The sequence below is a fragment of the Hordeum vulgare genome, chromosome 1H, assembly GCF_904849725.1.
Source record: "Hordeum vulgare subsp. vulgare chromosome 1H, MorexV3_pseudomolecules_assembly, whole genome shotgun sequence".
In the NCBI taxonomy this organism is placed as follows: Eukaryota; Viridiplantae; Streptophyta; class Magnoliopsida; order Poales; family Poaceae; genus Hordeum; species Hordeum vulgare.
In genome coordinates this window covers 5,494,855-5,512,916 of record NC_058518.1, presented here as the reverse complement: position 1 = coordinate 5,512,916, position 18,062 = coordinate 5,494,855, and the positions used below count along the sequence as shown (strand labels likewise).

The 18,062-nt window shown below is 46.2% G+C and overlaps 2 protein-coding genes and 1 pseudogene across 3 annotated transcripts; 1 reads left to right on the top strand and 2 right to left on the bottom strand.

The window, feature by feature from the left end:
* The first annotated feature begins 4,724 nt into the window (after positions 1-4,724).
* Positions 4,725-7,318, top strand: LOC123403870 (annotated as a pseudogene).
* A 1,935-nt stretch (positions 7,319-9,253) lies between these two features.
* Positions 9,254-10,612, bottom strand: LOC123403860 (polygalacturonase inhibitor-like). Its single transcript, XM_045097782.1, has one exon. The coding sequence runs from the start codon at positions 10,531-10,533 to the stop codon at positions 9,517-9,519; it is 1,017 nt and encodes a 338-aa protein (XP_044953717.1). The 5' UTR covers positions 10,534-10,612; the 3' UTR covers positions 9,254-9,516.
* Positions 10,613-11,194: 582 nt separating this feature from the next.
* Positions 11,195-17,860, bottom strand: LOC123427537 (vacuolar sorting protein 3). Of its 2 annotated transcripts, XM_045111648.1 has the most exons (14): positions 16,767-17,860; positions 15,726-16,001; positions 15,122-15,318; positions 14,888-15,029; positions 14,403-14,684; positions 14,240-14,312; positions 13,919-13,967; positions 12,976-13,240; positions 12,790-12,845; positions 12,559-12,627; positions 12,340-12,451; positions 12,154-12,243; positions 11,844-12,014; positions 11,195-11,741 (listed from the first exon to the last, which is right to left on the bottom strand). In XM_045111648.1, the coding sequence occupies exons 1-14, from the start codon at positions 17,709-17,711 to the stop codon at positions 11,649-11,651; spliced, it is 2,820 nt and encodes a 939-aa protein (XP_044967583.1). In that variant the 5' UTR covers positions 17,712-17,860; the 3' UTR covers positions 11,195-11,648. The 2 variants fall into 2 exon arrangements, 1 of the variants encoding a protein (XP_044967583.1); XR_006622417.1 differs by lacking the exon at positions 11,195-11,741 and having other exon boundaries at positions 11,874-12,014; positions 12,559-12,623.
* Positions 17,861-18,062: the final 202 nt, after the last annotated feature.

The following is an 18,062-nucleotide window of genomic DNA, read 5'->3' as shown; positions in this document are numbered from 1 at the left end:
CAGATGGCAACCTATGAGCCCAAGAGCATCCTCATAACAGGTTTCATCGTGTCCCTCGTAGCGAACCGTCTGGCCAGTGAACTACCCACACTACAACACCGTTGTCCTCGACAGAATCGACTACTGCTCCAGTCGAACCTCCCGAAAAAGGGTTTGCTCCCGCTTTGTACTACAGAGCAACCAACTGATACAGTCAACAGCAGGTGCTGGGACGGAAGCAGCACAATCACATCCAAAAGAAACGAAAGAGAAACAACAAGAGAAAAATGTCGACAACGGCGGATCGACAGAAACGAAGACGCTTCACGACCACTGCGCCCACCGAAGATCTCCCACCAAGCTCCAAGGCTCCGAAGCACCGGTACCAATCAACACCTCCAAGAAGGACCGCGATGACGATGACGCTGCTGCCAAGGGTTTCCCCTGGTACGTGACGAGGCAAGAGGAAGGGTCGCCCCCGACAACCCTCCGGGAAGGTCCGGCGGCACCCACAGGCATCGCCGCGTCGGTGTCGGCCAGGCCGACAGGGGTTTCCCCCCATCCCAACCTTCACCTCGGATGCTCCAGAGCCTGCCACCAAACCGACCACCATCTTGCACCACCGCGGTCATGAAGCCTCCACGCCGTCTCACCACGGCACCATGAAGTGAGTCCTGCACAGCGGGGAATAGGAGCCGGGACTAGGGCCACAACACCGTTGGCGCACGGGAGGGTACAACCTCCACCGTCGACGACGGTAGCCGACCGGGCACAATAGCAGGAGCATACCAGGCCCGTGGTCCCAAAGGCCCGACCGGGCTCTCCACGCCCGTAAAGCTCCCGCCATCGCGCTGCAGCAGGCGCGCCTTCAACGTCGCCGCCCCCCGTCCAAGCTGCTCATCCTCCTCACCACACAGACGACGATGAAGCCACGCCGGGAGCCGGCCCGCTAGGACCCAGATGGGGCCCACAGGGCCCAGATCTGGGCCGGGGGCGCGCCACCGGCCAACCTGCATCACCACGCTGTCTCATCGCCAAGGGGCAACACCACCACCTCGCGCGTCGCCGACCACTGCTGCCGGGTCGTCGGACCGTCGTCGAGCCGAGTAGCACCGCCGCTGCCCCCATGCCCCAGGTAGGGAGTCGTGCGCGCGGGGACAGGCAGTCCCGCCGCCGTCAACACCACCCGGCCAAGCGCCGGGGGCGGCAGGGAGGGAAGGAGGAGGAAGGAGGCCGAAGAGGGGCGGGGCTCGCGCCGCCCCGGCCACCTCCCGGGGAGGCGGCCCAAGGCGGATCCGGGAGGGGGAGGGGGGAGGGGGGCGGGGACGGCCGGCGGCGGCGGCGACGGGGGCCTAGGGAGTTCGGCGGCGGCGGCGGCGGTGGGGGGAGGGAGGGAACCCTAGGGAGCCGACTTCGCAATATACTCGGATCACTAGCTTTGTTACCCAAGTGTTCAGTCTCAGGAACCTCGACCCTGCTTCTTGTGGATCCTCGAATTTCAAGTTTGTCACAGGCGACATTGCCAGCGCCGACCTGGTGAACCACCTCCTGGTCACCGAGTCGATCGACACCGTCATGCACTTTGCTCCCCAGACTCACGTCGACAGCTCCTTCAGCAAGCCATTCAAAATATGTTTGTTATGCCTTACTAATCATGTTTTGTTGCAAAAAACAGAAGTGAAGGGAAACATTGCGTTTTTGTTGATGTGAGTTCACACTAAAAGAATGGCGAGAAGTTTTTGAATGAGCAGAGTAATTGAACGGCAATTGCGTATGCACATAGGTAACTCCTGTATGATCCAAAAAAACAAGTAGTACAAGAACATAATTTGCATGTTAGGAAGTAAGAACAAAAAGTAATACGAGTCTGTTGCATCATCAAAGATGTGTGAAATGGGTTGGGAATCGACTCATTTTAGCTAAATTTTGGGCACCCTTTCAAGAACAGCATTTCATAGAAAAGAACACCAGATAAAGTTGCGCACAAAATGGAAAATTGTTCAGATTAAATCAGGGGTGTATCCAGTGGGGGTTCCATGGGTGCCAAGAAGTTGCGCACAAGTCTGTTGCATCATCAAAGGTGCGAACACTCCTTTTGAAATTGTTTTCACAACCTGTGCGTTTGTTGAATACTGGGCAGGTATGCAAAAACCTGTGATGGCGGAGACTGTCAAGAAGGGAGCTCAGTTACTGAAAAAGAGCGCATCCCAGATGCTGCTGCTGTGTGGACCACCGAGGCCAGAATCTACCGAACAAGCGGAGGAGGAAGAAGGCTGGGAGGAATGGTAAGTGCTGGTGAAGATGACGATTTCTTGGCGGTGGCTCTGGCTGGTTACAATGCAAAGCTTGGTTCATGATGAAGAAGACTCTGTCAGTCTGAGACCCTTTCTTTATGTCTTGTGCTCTTTTGTGGGCCTGGTTTGGTTATGGTTGTATGGAACCCTGGTTGCGGTACTGGTTTGTGGTAGTGTAGCTTTTGGTCTTTGCGCAGTTTCGGATGATATCAGGTTTTTGCCCCACAGTTTATGTTCCTGATGACAGGCATAAACGGTGGGTTCCTGATATTGTTACGAACTCGCTTTTTTCCCTTTTCCTCTCTTTCTGGTTCTGGCTTCAAAAACGTTGTATTTCCGTTATGAAAGTAATGGAAAGGGGAGGAAGCCCGGTTCGAAAAATGGGTGCCATGGCACCCTCTCCAAATATGCATAAAAACATAAAGCCAAATTTGGGTGTATTTCTTATAATGTAATGATATTTAGACCATATTATAATACTTTTAGTTAGATTATCAGAAACCTTTAAACAATGTGTTGAAGATATGCTATTCATTCACTGGCGGAAATTGCTTTTGGAGCTCGGCCTCCATGGTGGCCTTTAAATTTGAAATCCAAAAATTCATGAGAATTCATATTTTTACATTACAAAAGTTTTTGAAAAAAAAATAGAGAGATAAGTGAGGGCGTAACACACATGTGTGTAAATTTTCAGAAAAAAAATATGTTGAAATGAGGCCTGTACAAAAAAGACAAATCTGGGGCTTTTTAACATATGATACTATTTATCGTCTCAGGCCATGAATTTGTCTTTTCTGTGCACATCTTATTTCAAGGTATTTCATCCTAAAACTTTACACACATACACATAACATCCTTCTTTACTTGCATATTTTTTTAGATTTTTTTTAAACCGAAAAGTTTAAAATTTCATTTTTTTCAAAAATTTCAAGCTTCGTGAAGCTCGGCTTCCAAACGTCCGTTCTCATGCATTGGTACATATATATTTGTTGAATTTCGGGCATTCTCAGAAGTTCCCATCTCCGGGTGACTATTTGCTCCACGGATCATGGTCACCGGCATCTTCAGGTCTACATCGAAAACATCCCGGCCGTTGCTTCTACAAACTCCTCGGTTTAAACAAGCTTTCTCTACTGAGACGGAGGCTGAGAGGCAGCAATGAGTTTTGCTCATGGCGCGCCACCGGTGGACGCAATAGAAGAAGACTTCGGCACCCCCAAGGACTTGGATTTTTTTTTTGTGAGGGTGTTTTTATAAGGGTATGTGCTAGACTTTGGCCTTTTTGCAACAACAAAAAACAGTCGTGATTAGGGGAATTCATTTTTACATCGAAGTGAACTTTATTAGGAAGCAAACACACTTAATCATTCACCAAGATTTTTTTTTTTAGATAGAGAATCATTCACCAAGATTGATGAACGAAAATCAGTGAGATCACCAAATACAAATCTGTAATAAATAAACAAAGTAATCAAAGGTCAAATCCCCCTAACAACATAGCTAGTAGCCGCCATCAATAACATTCTAATATTGTACGCGCCTAAAGCAAAATTATGAATCAGTAATACATAAGGAAGTTGCTAGTCAAAGGTCAGATTCCCCCAGCATGTATAAAAGCATAACTAGTACTCCTATGTATAGCCGCCATCAATTAAATTAATTAGGCTACTGTATATAAACAAATCGAAGTCTCGAAAGAGCTTTGCTAACTAAAATTTGCTCTCAACTTCTGGATCATGCCATAGCTGTACACATGTATCACAAATTTAACACAAAGTGTTGTTTGTTCGCTGTGAGATATAGAAATTGTTGTGTAATGTTGATGTTGATGATAAGCGAATACCATGGTGATATATATAAATTGTTGTGTATATAACTGTATAAACCCTATACGAAAATGATGCCAAGAGATAGATTGTTGTGTACCACGGCTGTGTGGATGTATCTAGCTAGGACCATCATGTATCGAGGATCTTTTGCCTCTTGACTGTAACTCTATCAGCCTGGAATAAAAGTCTTTTTCGTCACAAAAAAATATTTATTTGTGGTCACTCAATTATTGTTGATATGAGGAATTATAGCTCACCTTGATATGATAATTTTGTAACTGCAATTCGATGCGTCTTGATAATCATTTATTCAATTTGTTGATGAAGTCTACTTGGTAGGACCTGCAGGTATATTAATCACCCTTCACAAGGGTTCATAGAAAGGGAACTCAACTTATTCAAGTGTCCAACTCACATGGTTAGCTAGTACTACATGATTACTAGCTAATCCATGTGCTTAATTAACCTCTTTGGTTGACCTTGTAACTACACACGTACAGCCAACAGGTAGAATGGTGTATTCCCTATATATGCACGCACGATCTTCTTCCTTCTCCGAAGAGTTAGTAGAACAAAGCATTCGTTCATCCATCCATCCATCCATCCAAAATATCGCCTCTTCCCCCCAACAACTTGCCCATGCCATGCCTCCGCTCATCTACACATTACTCGGGCTTCTCCTCCTCTCGCACGCAGCTCCTCGGTGCTCCTCTGCAGGCGACACTCTTGTGGCCGGCCAAACGCTCGCCGCCGTTGGTGTTGGTGCCGGCAAGCTCGTCTCAAGAAACGGCAAGTACGCGCTCGGCTTCTTCCAACCAGCTACAATGATTTCAAGCCCCATGAGTAGTAGTAAGTCCCACCACAACTCCAGCTCCAGCTGGTACTTTGGCATATGGTTCAATAAAGTGCCTGTTTTTACTACTGTGTGGGTTGCTAATAGGGAGAAGCCCATTCCCCACCCCATCATCAACTCCACACAGCTCAGGATCTCAAGTGACGGCAATCTTGTAATCGCCGTAGACCATGTTGTTACCGGCACTGAATCCCTTGTTTGGTCCACTCACATCGTCAATAGGACACAAACCACCAGCACAACTACAACCCTTGTTCTCCTCAACAGTGAAAACCTTGTCCTCCTACCCACAAACACAAACACTAGCCAAGAGATGCCGTCGTGGCAGAGCTTCGACCACCCAACAGATGCTGTGCTTCCTGGCGCCAAGCTTGGCTGGAACAAGGTCACCGGCTTGAGTAACACGATCATCTCAAAGAAGAGCCTCATTAATCCCGGTCTTGGCTCATACAGCGTTGGACTAGAAGGTGCCATGGGGATGGTCCTCAAGCGCCGCAACAACCCCTCTGTGGTGTATTGGCAGTTTGTGTCCTCTACAACATCAACATTGGTACCAATAATCCAGTCGCTGGTAGATTTGGATCCTCGGATCAAAGGTCTGGTTAACCCAACATATGTTGATAACAACCGAGAGGAGTACTACATGTACACTTCACCGGATGAATCACCACCTTTATTTGTCTCATTAGACACCTCTGGTCAGATAAAAATGATGTTTTGGTCTCAAGCCAGGCAGACTTGGGAAACCATAGGTGCCAACCCTGATGGTCCCTGCATGACGCCTGCTACATGTGGACCGTTTGCGCTCTGCAACAACAAGGCACATATGTTATGTGAGTGTATGGAGGGCTTCTCTCAGAAGTCTCCATAGGATTGGGAGTTTAATGATAGAACAGGCGGATGCATCAGAAATACACCATTGCAGTACTGCGGCACTAGTGGGAAAGACATGACAAGTTCAGAAGACATGTTCCGCCCGATTGCTCAAGTTACATTGCCCTACAAGCCCCAATTGATAGTCCTTGCTTCCACTAAGAAAAAATGCGAAGAAGCTTGTCTTAGCTCTTGCTCTTGCACTGCTTATTCATTTAACAATGACAAATGCTCTGTGTGGTATGGGGAATTACTTAGTGTAAATATGAATGATGGCATTGATTTTACAGCTGAAGATGTTCTTTATATTCGCCTTGCCGCCAAAGATTTAAGTTTCAGAAAAATTAAAAGAAAACCGCATTTTGGAGTTGTTACTGCCGGAGCCATTATTGGTCTTGGATTACTAATGCTCATGGTGTTGTTATTGATTTGGATGAAGAAATTCAAATGGTGCGTACATGGTAATCATGATAGTGGTGGAGGGATTATGGCATTTAGATTCACGGATTTAGTCCGTGCTACTAAAAACTTCTCAGAAAAGCTAGGAGGAGGTGGTTTTGGTTCTGTATACAAGGGGGTGTTGAATGACTCAACTAGTATAGCAGTGAAAAGGCTTGATCGTGCATGTCAAGGAGAGAAGCAATTCAGGGCCGAGGTGAGCTCAGTTGGACTGATCCAACATATCAACATAGTCAAGTTGATTGGTTTCTGTAGCGAAGGTGATAAAAGGTTACTTGTATATGAACACATGCCAAATGGGTCTCTGGATGGCCATTTGTTTAAGAAGAGCAATGCCAATGGTGATATCCTGAACTGGAACACTAGATTTCAAATAACCCTTGGAATTGCTAGAGGATTGTCCTACTTGCATCAGAGTTGTCGCCAATGCATCATACACTGTGATATTAAGCCAGAAAATATACTTTTGGATGCATCTTTTGTTCCTAAAATTGCAGACTTTGGGTTGGCAGCATTAGTTGGACGGGATTTTAGCCGAATTCTAACCACATTCAGAGGAACTGTTGGTTATCTCGCTCCGGAGTGGCTTAGCGGGAATGCTATTACGCCAAAAATTGATGTTTATAGCTTCGGCATGGTACTTCTAGAAATCATATCAGGGACTAGGAATTCATCTGGCAACACTAGGAACAACTACTCTGCTAAATTTTTCCCAGTGCAAGCTATCTACAAGCTTCATGGGGGTGATGTGCAGAGTTTGGTGGATCCAAATTTGCATGGTGACTTCAATTTAGAAGAGGTCGAAAGGGTTTGCAAGGTTGCATGTTGGTGTATCCAAGATAATGAATTTGATCGACCGACAATGGGTGAAATGGTACGGGTTCTCGAGGGTCTACAGGAGATTGACATGCCCCCGATGCCGAGACAACTTGCCGCTATGACGGAACAATATGGTGCAACCTCTTTAATATACATAGTAAATAGTCACGATCAATGTGACTAATTGTTGTTTCTGTAAATTATAAAGTGTGATTGTGGAGGGGAGGGAACAAAACAAGGCAAAGCTTGGAGTTCCTAATTCTTTCTTATTTATTGCCAATTTTTGTGTGCAAGTGCTTGTAGAAAAAGTATTGCATATTGAATTGAATAAGTGTATGCTTTCTTGAAGAATGGTTTTATCCCTTAAAGCTTTGAGTTTAAAATGTTGATATATATATGTATGTCACTACGGGTTCTTCATCAATAATGGTGTTTATGGTTTGTTGATGGTGTGTAATTGATCGCCTCTCGGGGTTTGAGAGGATGTCTGGTGTTGAGCTTTTGGGCCAGATGTAATCCTTCGGACTGATTTTTTATTAGGAACTGAAGGATCAAGATGATTGACTAGGGGTTGAGAGTAAGCAATTGTAAATTTACTTCTTCTTTTTTGCATTTTAGGCATTGCGGATAAATAAGTTCTCTTAAATGCAACTATGGTGGGTACAACCTATATGCAAATATGAAGGTCAAGGGATCAAAGTAAATATACAGGTGTCAAACCTTGGATAAGAATTAACCGAGGCATGCAGAGATGAAGATGTATCCATTTCCTTGGAGAGAAGCTAGCCACTATGCGAGAGGTGTGGGTGCCACCATGGTTTACCAACGCCGCCAAGAGTCACCTTCTTCTCCTTGAGCCTCCCACACAAAGTAGGAGCTCAATCACTAGTTTGGACTAAACTTTATTGTAAGAAAAAGGCGAGATGGAGATGACCCGGAGATGGCTTCAGGACCTTAGTAGACTCCGAGGAAGCCTATGTTACGGATGTTACTTATTCTTAAGTTCCAACGGAAATCATGTTGACCCGCCAAGCGCAAGGGATTATAGCGAGAAGTAAGTATCCTTCAGTTGAGACTCATAGTTTCAATATGCGGAGTTCCCTAACGAGTCAATGGTCAGCCCTACACTCAATTAAGAAACTTTCACTTGGTCCCCCACACTTCTAGTGAGGTTGTTAATCTCACTTGAGCTCTTGCATAATTGTACTATACATGGTTTTCTGCTTCATAAACTCCGCCACATCTGAAAATTATTTCTGCCTCCGCCACCGGTGCTTGTTAATGATAACAAGTTTGACGGTTTGTTGAGGCATAACAAGAAAGGAAATCTCTTTGGGTCCAAGCAAATGCTCTCGTAGATGTATTGTTGAACCATACTGTGAAACCTCATATCATGAGCCTCTGTTTGATTGACACATTGGCCAGTTTGAAGTCTTCACATGTGCTCTTTCCAAATACTCCCCCCCCCCTCCCCCGTGTCAAGTACAATGTTTTAAATAGCGGGCTACGGCAAATAGCGGCGAGCCTCTAAATCAGCTATAGCGGCATATTTGTACATGATACCATTTAGCGGCACCCTGCTGAAAAGGCTATAGCGAGGCTATAGCGGGCTATTACTCAAGTATCATACCTTCCTTTTCCAGAAATGTCCTTCAACCATGCTGCCTTGGTTTATCTGTTGCTGCTTTTGGGAAAGTCTTGGCCTTCCAACATCCTCAAGCACAACATGTTCTTTCTCAAACACAAGCCCTTCCTCATCATCACGTGCAGCCCCGCCGGCTTGCCCTTCTTCTTCTTTAGCTACCACAAAACTATCTTTATCATCGAACGGGTTGCCGAGCACAGATTTTCTCGTGTATCTATCTAAAGAAATCATACAAATATGACGAAATGATAGCTGCTAATCTCAAGTTGACTTGAAGGGACAAATACCGGTGAGGTCCGCTCCCTGGAGCCCCTCGGCATTTTTCAGATAGACGCCAGACCCATCCATATATACCTAAGTAGTATGATATAAGTCATTGATATCGATTTAGGCGAGCAGCATAGCCACAGAAGAAGTCTGTTTTTAGCGAGTATTTTCCTTTAGATGATTTCCCCTTTTTTGGTAGTGAGCATACTAGATTTTCACAAACACAGAGGAGAAAGAAAACCAACCAAGCTTCATTATGTATATATAACCTTGCAATATCGAGTACATTCATTCATTAGCTCTGTGAAGCTCTACATCATCACGCATGGCTTAATTAATCAGTGGTCAGTTTGATCACCACTGATATACTAGTGCTTATTATTACATTGCTGCGATCACCGTACTAATCACTCCATTGGTACATACTTGCTCATATCACATCTCATCATCATGGCTTCAATTTGGAGGTTTTTATTGAACCGATGGATGGAAGACGCACTAATGGAGGTAGCCGACGGGCCTCTGGCGGCAGGCGGTGAGCGGCGTGCCGCAGAGGCACTTGTTGTGGAGGTAGCTGTAGCGGCCGAACCTGGACATGTTGCCACCGGTGGGCACGGCGCCGCACAGCCTGTTGAAGCTCACGTTGAACTGCTGGAGGCCATCCAAGGTCGCCACCTGCGCCGGGATGGCGCCGCGGATGGCGTTGTGGCTGAGGTCGGCGTAGGTGAGCTGCTCGGGGAACTCCACATCAGAGAGGTCGAAGTTCAAAGCGTTGCGGGACACGTCGAGGTGTTGGATGGCCTTCTGGGCGCCGAAGAGGCAGGTGGCGTCGCCGGAGAGGGTGTTGCGGGAGAGGTCGACGTAGGAGAAGTTGACGGTGGCGAACTCGGTCGGGATGATGCCGGAAAGGTTGTTGTGGGAGAGTTGGAGGTAGGCACCATCGGGGGACTTGGATAGGAGGAGCGATGGGATGGCGCCGGAGAGGCGGTTGCGACGGAGGTTGATGCTGGAGAGGTTGATGAGGTCGGCGAGGGACGGTGGGATGACGCCAGCGAGGGAGTTGTAGGAGAGGTCGAGAAGCGTGAGTGCGGTGAGAGCACCGAGGAAGGAGGGGACCGGGCCGGACACACCCGTGTAGGAGATTGTGAGCTCCGAGAGGTTGGAAAGCGCGACGAGGGAGTCCGGGATGGCACCGGAGATGGCCGGGAGGTGATGGAGGGTGAGGGTCTCGAGGAAGGTGAGATTGGCGATGGCGTCCGGGATGATGCCGGACATGTTGGTGTCCTGGTAGACACGGAGACCGACGACGCGGCCCGTGTCAGCATCACAGTCGACGTCGTACCAGTCGCAACAGGCGGAGTCGGGCGTCCAGGACGCAAAGTGGTAGGGGCTGCCCAAGGCGGTGTCGATGGCGACCAGGGCGGCGTGGTCGTCGTCATGGCACTGGTCCGCCGCCGCCATCAAAACAAGGAGGAGGAAGGAGAGCAGGAGGTGAAGAGGGGAGGCGCCCGCCATCTTCTTGAGGCAGTCCAAGTGAACTCTCTCTTGTTGTGTGTCTGGTGTGTTACTACTTACTAGGCTTACTGAGCTGGTCCTTGATGAGTGAGGCTGCATGGCGCCGGGCAGTCTACTTATAGTGTGGTAAAAGGTGCTAGTTTGGAGGGGGTGCACTAACACTGAGCCCAGTGGGATCAATAAACATTTGCACAAAGTGCAGCAGCCTAATGGGCAACACAAACGCATGCCATGGCAGCGACAATCACTCACCTGGCCAGCCCAGATATTTTCAAGATACATATATACATTAGTCTCTTTTAACCGACAACGCCGGTAGAAATTAGGACATGGATTATGGGCAGGCATCATCAGGCATTACCACCACACCATGGATACATATCAACAACAAAGTGGATGATCATGATGATGATGATGCAATGGCCTTTCAGTTGATGTATGGACAGGAAGCAGCAAAATGCGATTGGTCACTCCAATACCGTTCAAGAATTACTCGTCGCACAAATGGATGTATCTAATCTAGATATACTTTTAGTTCTAGGTACATCCATTTCTGTTTATTTCGGCGACAAGTAATTTAGGAACGGAGGGAATATGTTTAATTTTGCGCATTTCAACTTGATCCTGCTGTTGCTAATAGCATAGTGCACACGACAGGCAATGCAAAATTTCAGTCTCATACCACTATACCAGTTAAAAAATATGTTTGGTGTTATGTTCCACTGTCGATATAGTCATTTCTACCCCTCAGCACAGCAATTACAACCGCCATTTACAGTGTTACCGCTAACAAACTATTCCTGCAAGTTACATCCCATTTTCAAGTGCTCTGGGAGAAAAAGGAAATGAATCGAGTTCCTCAACATTTTCCGGGATAAGAGTGTGCAAGCCAGCCCCTAGGGCCATCGCATACACATGGCAGACTGTCGCCCGCCCGGATAAATGAAATTAATAGCGCATCGGGGAAGCCCCCCGATGATGTTGCACGATTTAGAGCATTTCGAAGGAACTGTTGCAGGATCATGTACCTTGAACCGCAAGGGCGGTATGCATAACCTTTCTCCATTGTTCATGTCAAAAAAAGCGTCTGTACCAGTTTTGCTGGTCAACCTTTGCTATCTACTAACGAGCCAACTTTGTTTGAATATAGCATCTTTCCTGAAGTTACGGCCTCGTCCTGAAACAGAATCGCCTTGGTTTCGGTAGCACTGCAGGCAACCACGAGTCCACGATAACAAGTCAGATCTAGTGAAACTTCCATGCAGAAGAGTAAATAGCCAGCTAAACAACAAAGTTGTTGCACTTGTTACCCTGTAGCAAACAACCGAGTCGTCTGGGTACATGACGAATAGCTTGGTGCCAAGTCGAGCTCGACATGAATCGCAGATACTCTCATCGGTTAGCTGCACATGCCTCGATCTCTCCTCCAGTCTTGTTAATCGTGCATCAACATTCGTCGCGCGTGACAAATTATGAACAATCTGATGACAGAAGCAGAAGGACAAAACAAAAGAAATGGGATTTGCAGGTCAGATCTCACGTAAGCTCAACATAGAAACATCAAGGGGTCCAAATTAAGATAGAAGACTAAGGCTAAACCCAGGAATCAAATATGTTTACCTGCCCTTGCCGATGATGGTGCACCCGAGCTCTTAGCATTCGCAAAATCGTATCTGAGGCTAGCTGAAGAGGCATGTCTGAGGATAATCTCTGGGACAATATTGTGCTTCAGATTTCAGAATTCTTATATCCTAATAAAAGCTGTGTGTAACAGAGAGTGGCCATAGTAATATAAGGAAATAGTACCTCCAGTACTTGTATGGGATCCAAAGATTTCCCATGATTATGAAGAAGTCGCACAGCTGCCGTAAACATCGGTTCTCTCCCATTTTTCGGGTCCAAATACAAATCCAAAAGCCTGAGTTCAAAGCAAGATGCACATAACATTAACTAAGGAACAAAGATAATCCAATTGGATCATCATAAAAAAAACGAATAAGAATTACTAGTCAAACAATAACATACTGAATATAAGCATCGTCTCGACCAATCTCTGCACAGTACTGCTCAGCAGCTTCACTATCCTCCAGCTTCCTTCAACATAGACCAACAAATATCAGTCAGAACAACAAAACTAGAAATGGTAAAAGACATGTTGTGTCTGGACCTAAAGTCCAGGTGAACAGAACACCACTAGTATTGTAGGTTACAACAACCAAATAATTAAATAACAATAACTGCAAGATAGCATCTTACAGTGCGAGTATCTGAAGTACAATGTTCTCTTGGCCCATCTTCCTATACAATATTGCCTGACAAAAGAAAAATGAATGCCTTAGTATCCCAAACTAGAACAAATAGGTCAGACTTAAACACAATTCTGGACAAATGAAGAGATGAACATGTAACCACATCAAGGAAGGCCGAAATTTGTCACGAGACCTTTTCCAGCCATAGCTCAGACTCTGCTATCACATCAAGCACTTCTTCTGGATCATATAAGTCCGAAGCTTGCAAAAACAATTGCAATCTTTCCCTCAATGAATAAATGAACTGTATATCCGAGTCGCTTTCTTTATCATTTTTCTCTCCAGAATTGGACTCCATATGAAATGCTTCAATGGCAGATTTCGACAGCAATAGTGCATATGACGTGTGATAGTGAGGGTCGTCACAACCCTGATCCTCGATCAACCACTGCAAATATCTGCATTACTTAGTGAGTTAAATTTGCGTGATAGTAGAGGGATCTGAGTACCAAACATAACTACCACATTATAAAGAACTTATTTCTGCTGATGACTGTGAAATGTCAAACAAAGGAGGTTATAGAATAACAACAGCCACAGGATATGACATGGACAACATTATATGATGAACATGTGCATGAAAAACACTGTTTGTCTAAGATTAACAAAATGTAAGATTCATACCAAGCACTAGTTTGGGGGCCCATTATGTTGCACTCTTGATAGAGTATTTATAAGTACAAAATCAGACTAAAGTTAGGAGTTAGAACAAGTCTGTCCTCGCCCGCGCTTTTTGAGGAATCCTGCACCCATGGGCATACGGCCTGGCAGGTGGCGCTTAATCACTATTGCAGAACAGTATCTATGCAAATTAGCTGGCATGGGAGATAGGAGATTCTTAAGCAGTCATACCAAGGTTCAGGTTACTGTACAGGCTGAAATCCAGCAAGAATGAGTAATTAGTTAAGCTATTATCCCATTGCTGAAGTTCGTATAAGTGTGTAGTACACAAACTAGCAGTACAAAATGGATCAACAACTGAACTATAGAGGTATTATGTTCATATGTTCTTCATACCCATCGGGGTTCATTACGGAATCTTGAGAGATTTAAGTTATTGAAGGTTTCATCAATACCTTTGGTGAATCCCAACTTTTTCTGAATCAAGGGCGGCAATAACCTTTTCTGCAGAATAACAGCCAACCAAAACAATTGTTAACAGAGTTCATTACATGTCAAGGTTATTTAATATTTAACATCCCTAAATAGTTAAACATGGCATTTCATGGATAAAATCAGCTGTAACCGCAGGGTCTTTTTGAAACAGTTTTTGAGAGAGAGAAAAAGGAGCATAGTCTGGACATGCTCACAAGTAAAAACTGGAGAATGTACTGGACTGCCATGAATAAGACAGTAAAGGTACTAACAAACAAAATTGTTTGAAACAAATTCATTACCAGAAGAAAGCTGATTTTCCCTCATCTCGGACGTTAAAATTGCAGTTGCGAGGTCCTGATCAATGTCTGCCACCTGCATGAGGATATTCAATAATATTCACAAATCACAACATAATGACACAGCTCATTGTAAGATACTGAGTTCTTAGCATGAAGCACATACCCATCCAAGATGTTCGAGAACAAGGTCTTGATCAGATGTTGCTTGAAGTATCTTGGAGGCTTCGATAGCAGCAATTTCCTCGCCGGATTTTTTATCAGCCAAAGATGATTCCTGGGAGTCCTTTCCAGCAAGATTAGGACGATCCCTCCACAAACCTGTGCTGTAATTCCTTGCTAAGATACGCCAGATAGCAACAGCTTGAGAGCACATTCCCTTACTGCCATATAAGAAAGCAAGCGTCCGCAAATGTCCAGAGTTGTCCAACAGTGATTCTAGTTCCTCCTGCACCACCCATGATTTTTACAATAAATGCACCTTTCTAATTTTGCATCCTATGTGATGAAAGCCTGAGAAGAACAAGTCTATAGCATACTAAATATCTTCAAATCCAGGGTTGATATTGATTTCAGTACAATAGAGTGTGTAATAGTCATAAGCTCGTTATGCTGAAAAGCAGGGCTGTGATTATAGGGAAATATACATACCACAACACAGCTATTTTGAGATGATGCAAGCTTCTCCATGTCATCAACCAGATCAAGTGCTCTATAAAGGTACATCAGAAGAGTATCGACTCCTTCCATCTCAGCAGGAGACAAGCTTTTCTCTCGCGAAACACAAAGGTACCTGGTTTCATTTAGCATTCCGACATTGGTCAATACAAGCAAGCTTCATTGCAGTTCACAAGTGAATATATAAATACCATGGATAAACCAAACCTGATAATATTTCTGATAGCTAGTTCCAATAGATCAGCTCTAGTTGGAGGATTTGAAAGGAAATCTTCATCCACAACTGTGTCCACACCTGCCTTTTTGAGAAACAATGCACGTTGAAGTGTTTCTAGTCCATCGTCAATAACTTCTTCGAGGGGCTTAGGGGGAGGATGCAAGCCCCAATAACGCTTTCTTGGCACCTAAATTTTGCAAATTAATAATTTTTAAAACTATGTCCTCTTAAAAAAAGGCTAGCTGAAGATAAATCAGGCTGGGGAATCTTATAGGCATCAACAGCTTAACTAAAAGCTACCAGCTGTGCATTGAGGAGAACTTCAAATTTATTTCACAGTTTCCTAAATTAGTTGATAAAAGTTGCAAGAGATCCTAGCTACAAAAGCTTTATGATCAAATGTACACTGGTTGGATCAAATTAAATGAATCATACTAAAGCTAAAAGGTTTATTAATCATGAACTTCTGTCATACACAGGTTAAAACAAATAAAGCATGGTCTTGCAGATAATCTATAAGCTACTTTCGAAATGGAGAATGGAGTAAAATGGCTATATAACAATTTCGCCCAACTAAGTGACAATGTGACATACCAGATCTGACCAACGATTAGGATCCCGCATGATGAATGGAAATATTTCTGCTGGTTGCATAGTCTCCGACAGCAAGAAATGGTTAACAGCATCCTCAAAACGCAAGTCAAAGAATAACAAGAATCCAAATTGTGCATGCACAAAGGAAATCATATCATTCAAGATTTCACCGTCAGATTCAAACTCTTCCAGCAAAGAAACAGCCTCTGTATAACTCTTTACTCGTAATGATGCCTTGATCTGCTCCACTGCGGATACTTTACGGTAACAGAAAACCTGGACAAGTCATTTATCCATCAGTTGTAGCATGACTACACCTGAGAAAACGATCGCTAGACTACACTCTTAATCTCATTTTGAAATCAGTGGAAAACAGTTAGTGCCAATTTCCAGCTCCACTTTTCTGTCTTGTTTTTTCACCGAAAACTGATATGGGAAAAGTAGAAAATAATTAGCACTAGTTGGCTGGTACAGTAACAGCTGGCAATCAACTGATAATGTGGAGCAGAATTTTGTCAAGGTGATGTTAGTCATGATGGCCATAACCAATTATGGTAGCCATAACTAAAAGGTAACAAACGTCTAACATCCAGATAACTCATGATGGCCCAAAAAGTTCAAATGGTGAGTACCTTAGCTTGGCATGTCTCGAGACTCATTTATGCACTAGTAACTACATTGTTTTTTACAGCAACCAACAACAACACTGATCAGGGAGCTGCCTGCATATTTTCTAAAAGAGAAGGGGAATTCTGTTTGCTCGTAAACTTACCGGAGGCTACAAAACTAGTGTAAGTTGTTGCTGTTCTACACACACCTAGTTTCAATTCATGCCCACTTAAAGTTAAATGTTCTTCCAGGCCGATCTAAGAATGTTAACTCAACAACATTGCACCTACTTGGCATCTCACTAAGATTATCAAAATGGCATTAATTTTCACAGTATGCAGCGCAAAGCTACTGATAGAAAGCAACATCGCGTATTCATAAATTTGGGGGCAAGTTCCATTGATGGCTGAGTCAACAACATACCTACTTTACCTTATAAGCCGTAGCAACCACAACGACCTCCCCGCCGCTTCCATCATCATCACTCGCCACGGTCAGAAGACCCGTGCCGGTCCTCGCGACCGGAATGGTCTGCAGATGCACCCCGTTCCTCCTCCTGTACACATCCACCTTGGACTCCGCAGCGACAACCACATACGGGAACACCTCGACGATGCAATCCGGCCTGCTGTTGAACACGAAGCTGCTTCCGACGGGCTGCCCGGACCGGTCGACGACCACCCCGACATTGTCCACCAGCAGCATCACCTCCTGGCCGCCGGACAGCGGCCTGATCCTCGGCGCCCCGGCCGACTCCGGGAGGGTGAATATGTCTGTGCGCTGCCCCGTGCCGCCGCTCGCGGAGAAGAGCGAGTACCCCGACGCGGTGCCGGCGAAGACCGAGTCCTCGCCCACCCAGGCGAGGGCGCTGATCCCGTCGACCCCAGCGGCGATCTCCCGCGTCTGCACCTCCAGCTCGTCGGCCTCGCGCAGGGCGAGGTCGAGGACGAGCAGCCTCTTGCCGACCGCGACTGCCAGGGAGCAGGAGGAGGGGGAGGCGGCGACGGCGGCGACGGCGCGGAGGGAGCCGAGGCGGCGGACGGGGCGCGCGAGGAGCGGGTCGGCGAGGAGGAGCATGCCGTCGGCGAGCACGAGGACGCGGGCGACGGAGGGGAGCGGGAGGATGGCGGAGACAGGGCGGGTGGCGCCGATGGGGAGCAGGCGGAGGAAGTCGGGGGAGGAGGAGGAGGAGGGGGTCCCGAGGGAGAAGAGCAGGAGCTTCCCCCCGCCCGTGCCGAGGTAGAGGAGGCCCGGCGCCGAGAGGGCCGCGGAGCGGACCGTGAGCGGCGTCGAGGCCGGGAGCGACGCCAGCGCCGCCGGGTCCAGCGCCGCGAAGATCTCCAGGGCCGCGCGGGACGGCGCCGGCTGGGATCCCATGGCCTATCCGGCGGGTCGGGGGGTGGGGGTGGGGGTTAGGGTTTGGGGGAGGCGGACGCCATTGGCGGCGCGAGGGAGGAAGCTGGAGTGGAGGCCAAGGTGGAAGACGACGACTGACTAGTACTAGTAGTTGGTGCGACGGCAACTCCGATCCGATGCTTTCCCTCCGCCACAACTTCTTTCTTTACTTCCTACTTCCTCCCTCCGTCTCCAAATTGTCTTCAGCTTAAGCTTAGTATTCTACTCCAATTCTATACCTAATATCTCTACCTAATAATCTTTACCTAATAATAAAGAGACCATTGTTTCCGTTGAAAAATCCATCGAGGTAATTTTATAACAAAAACTTAC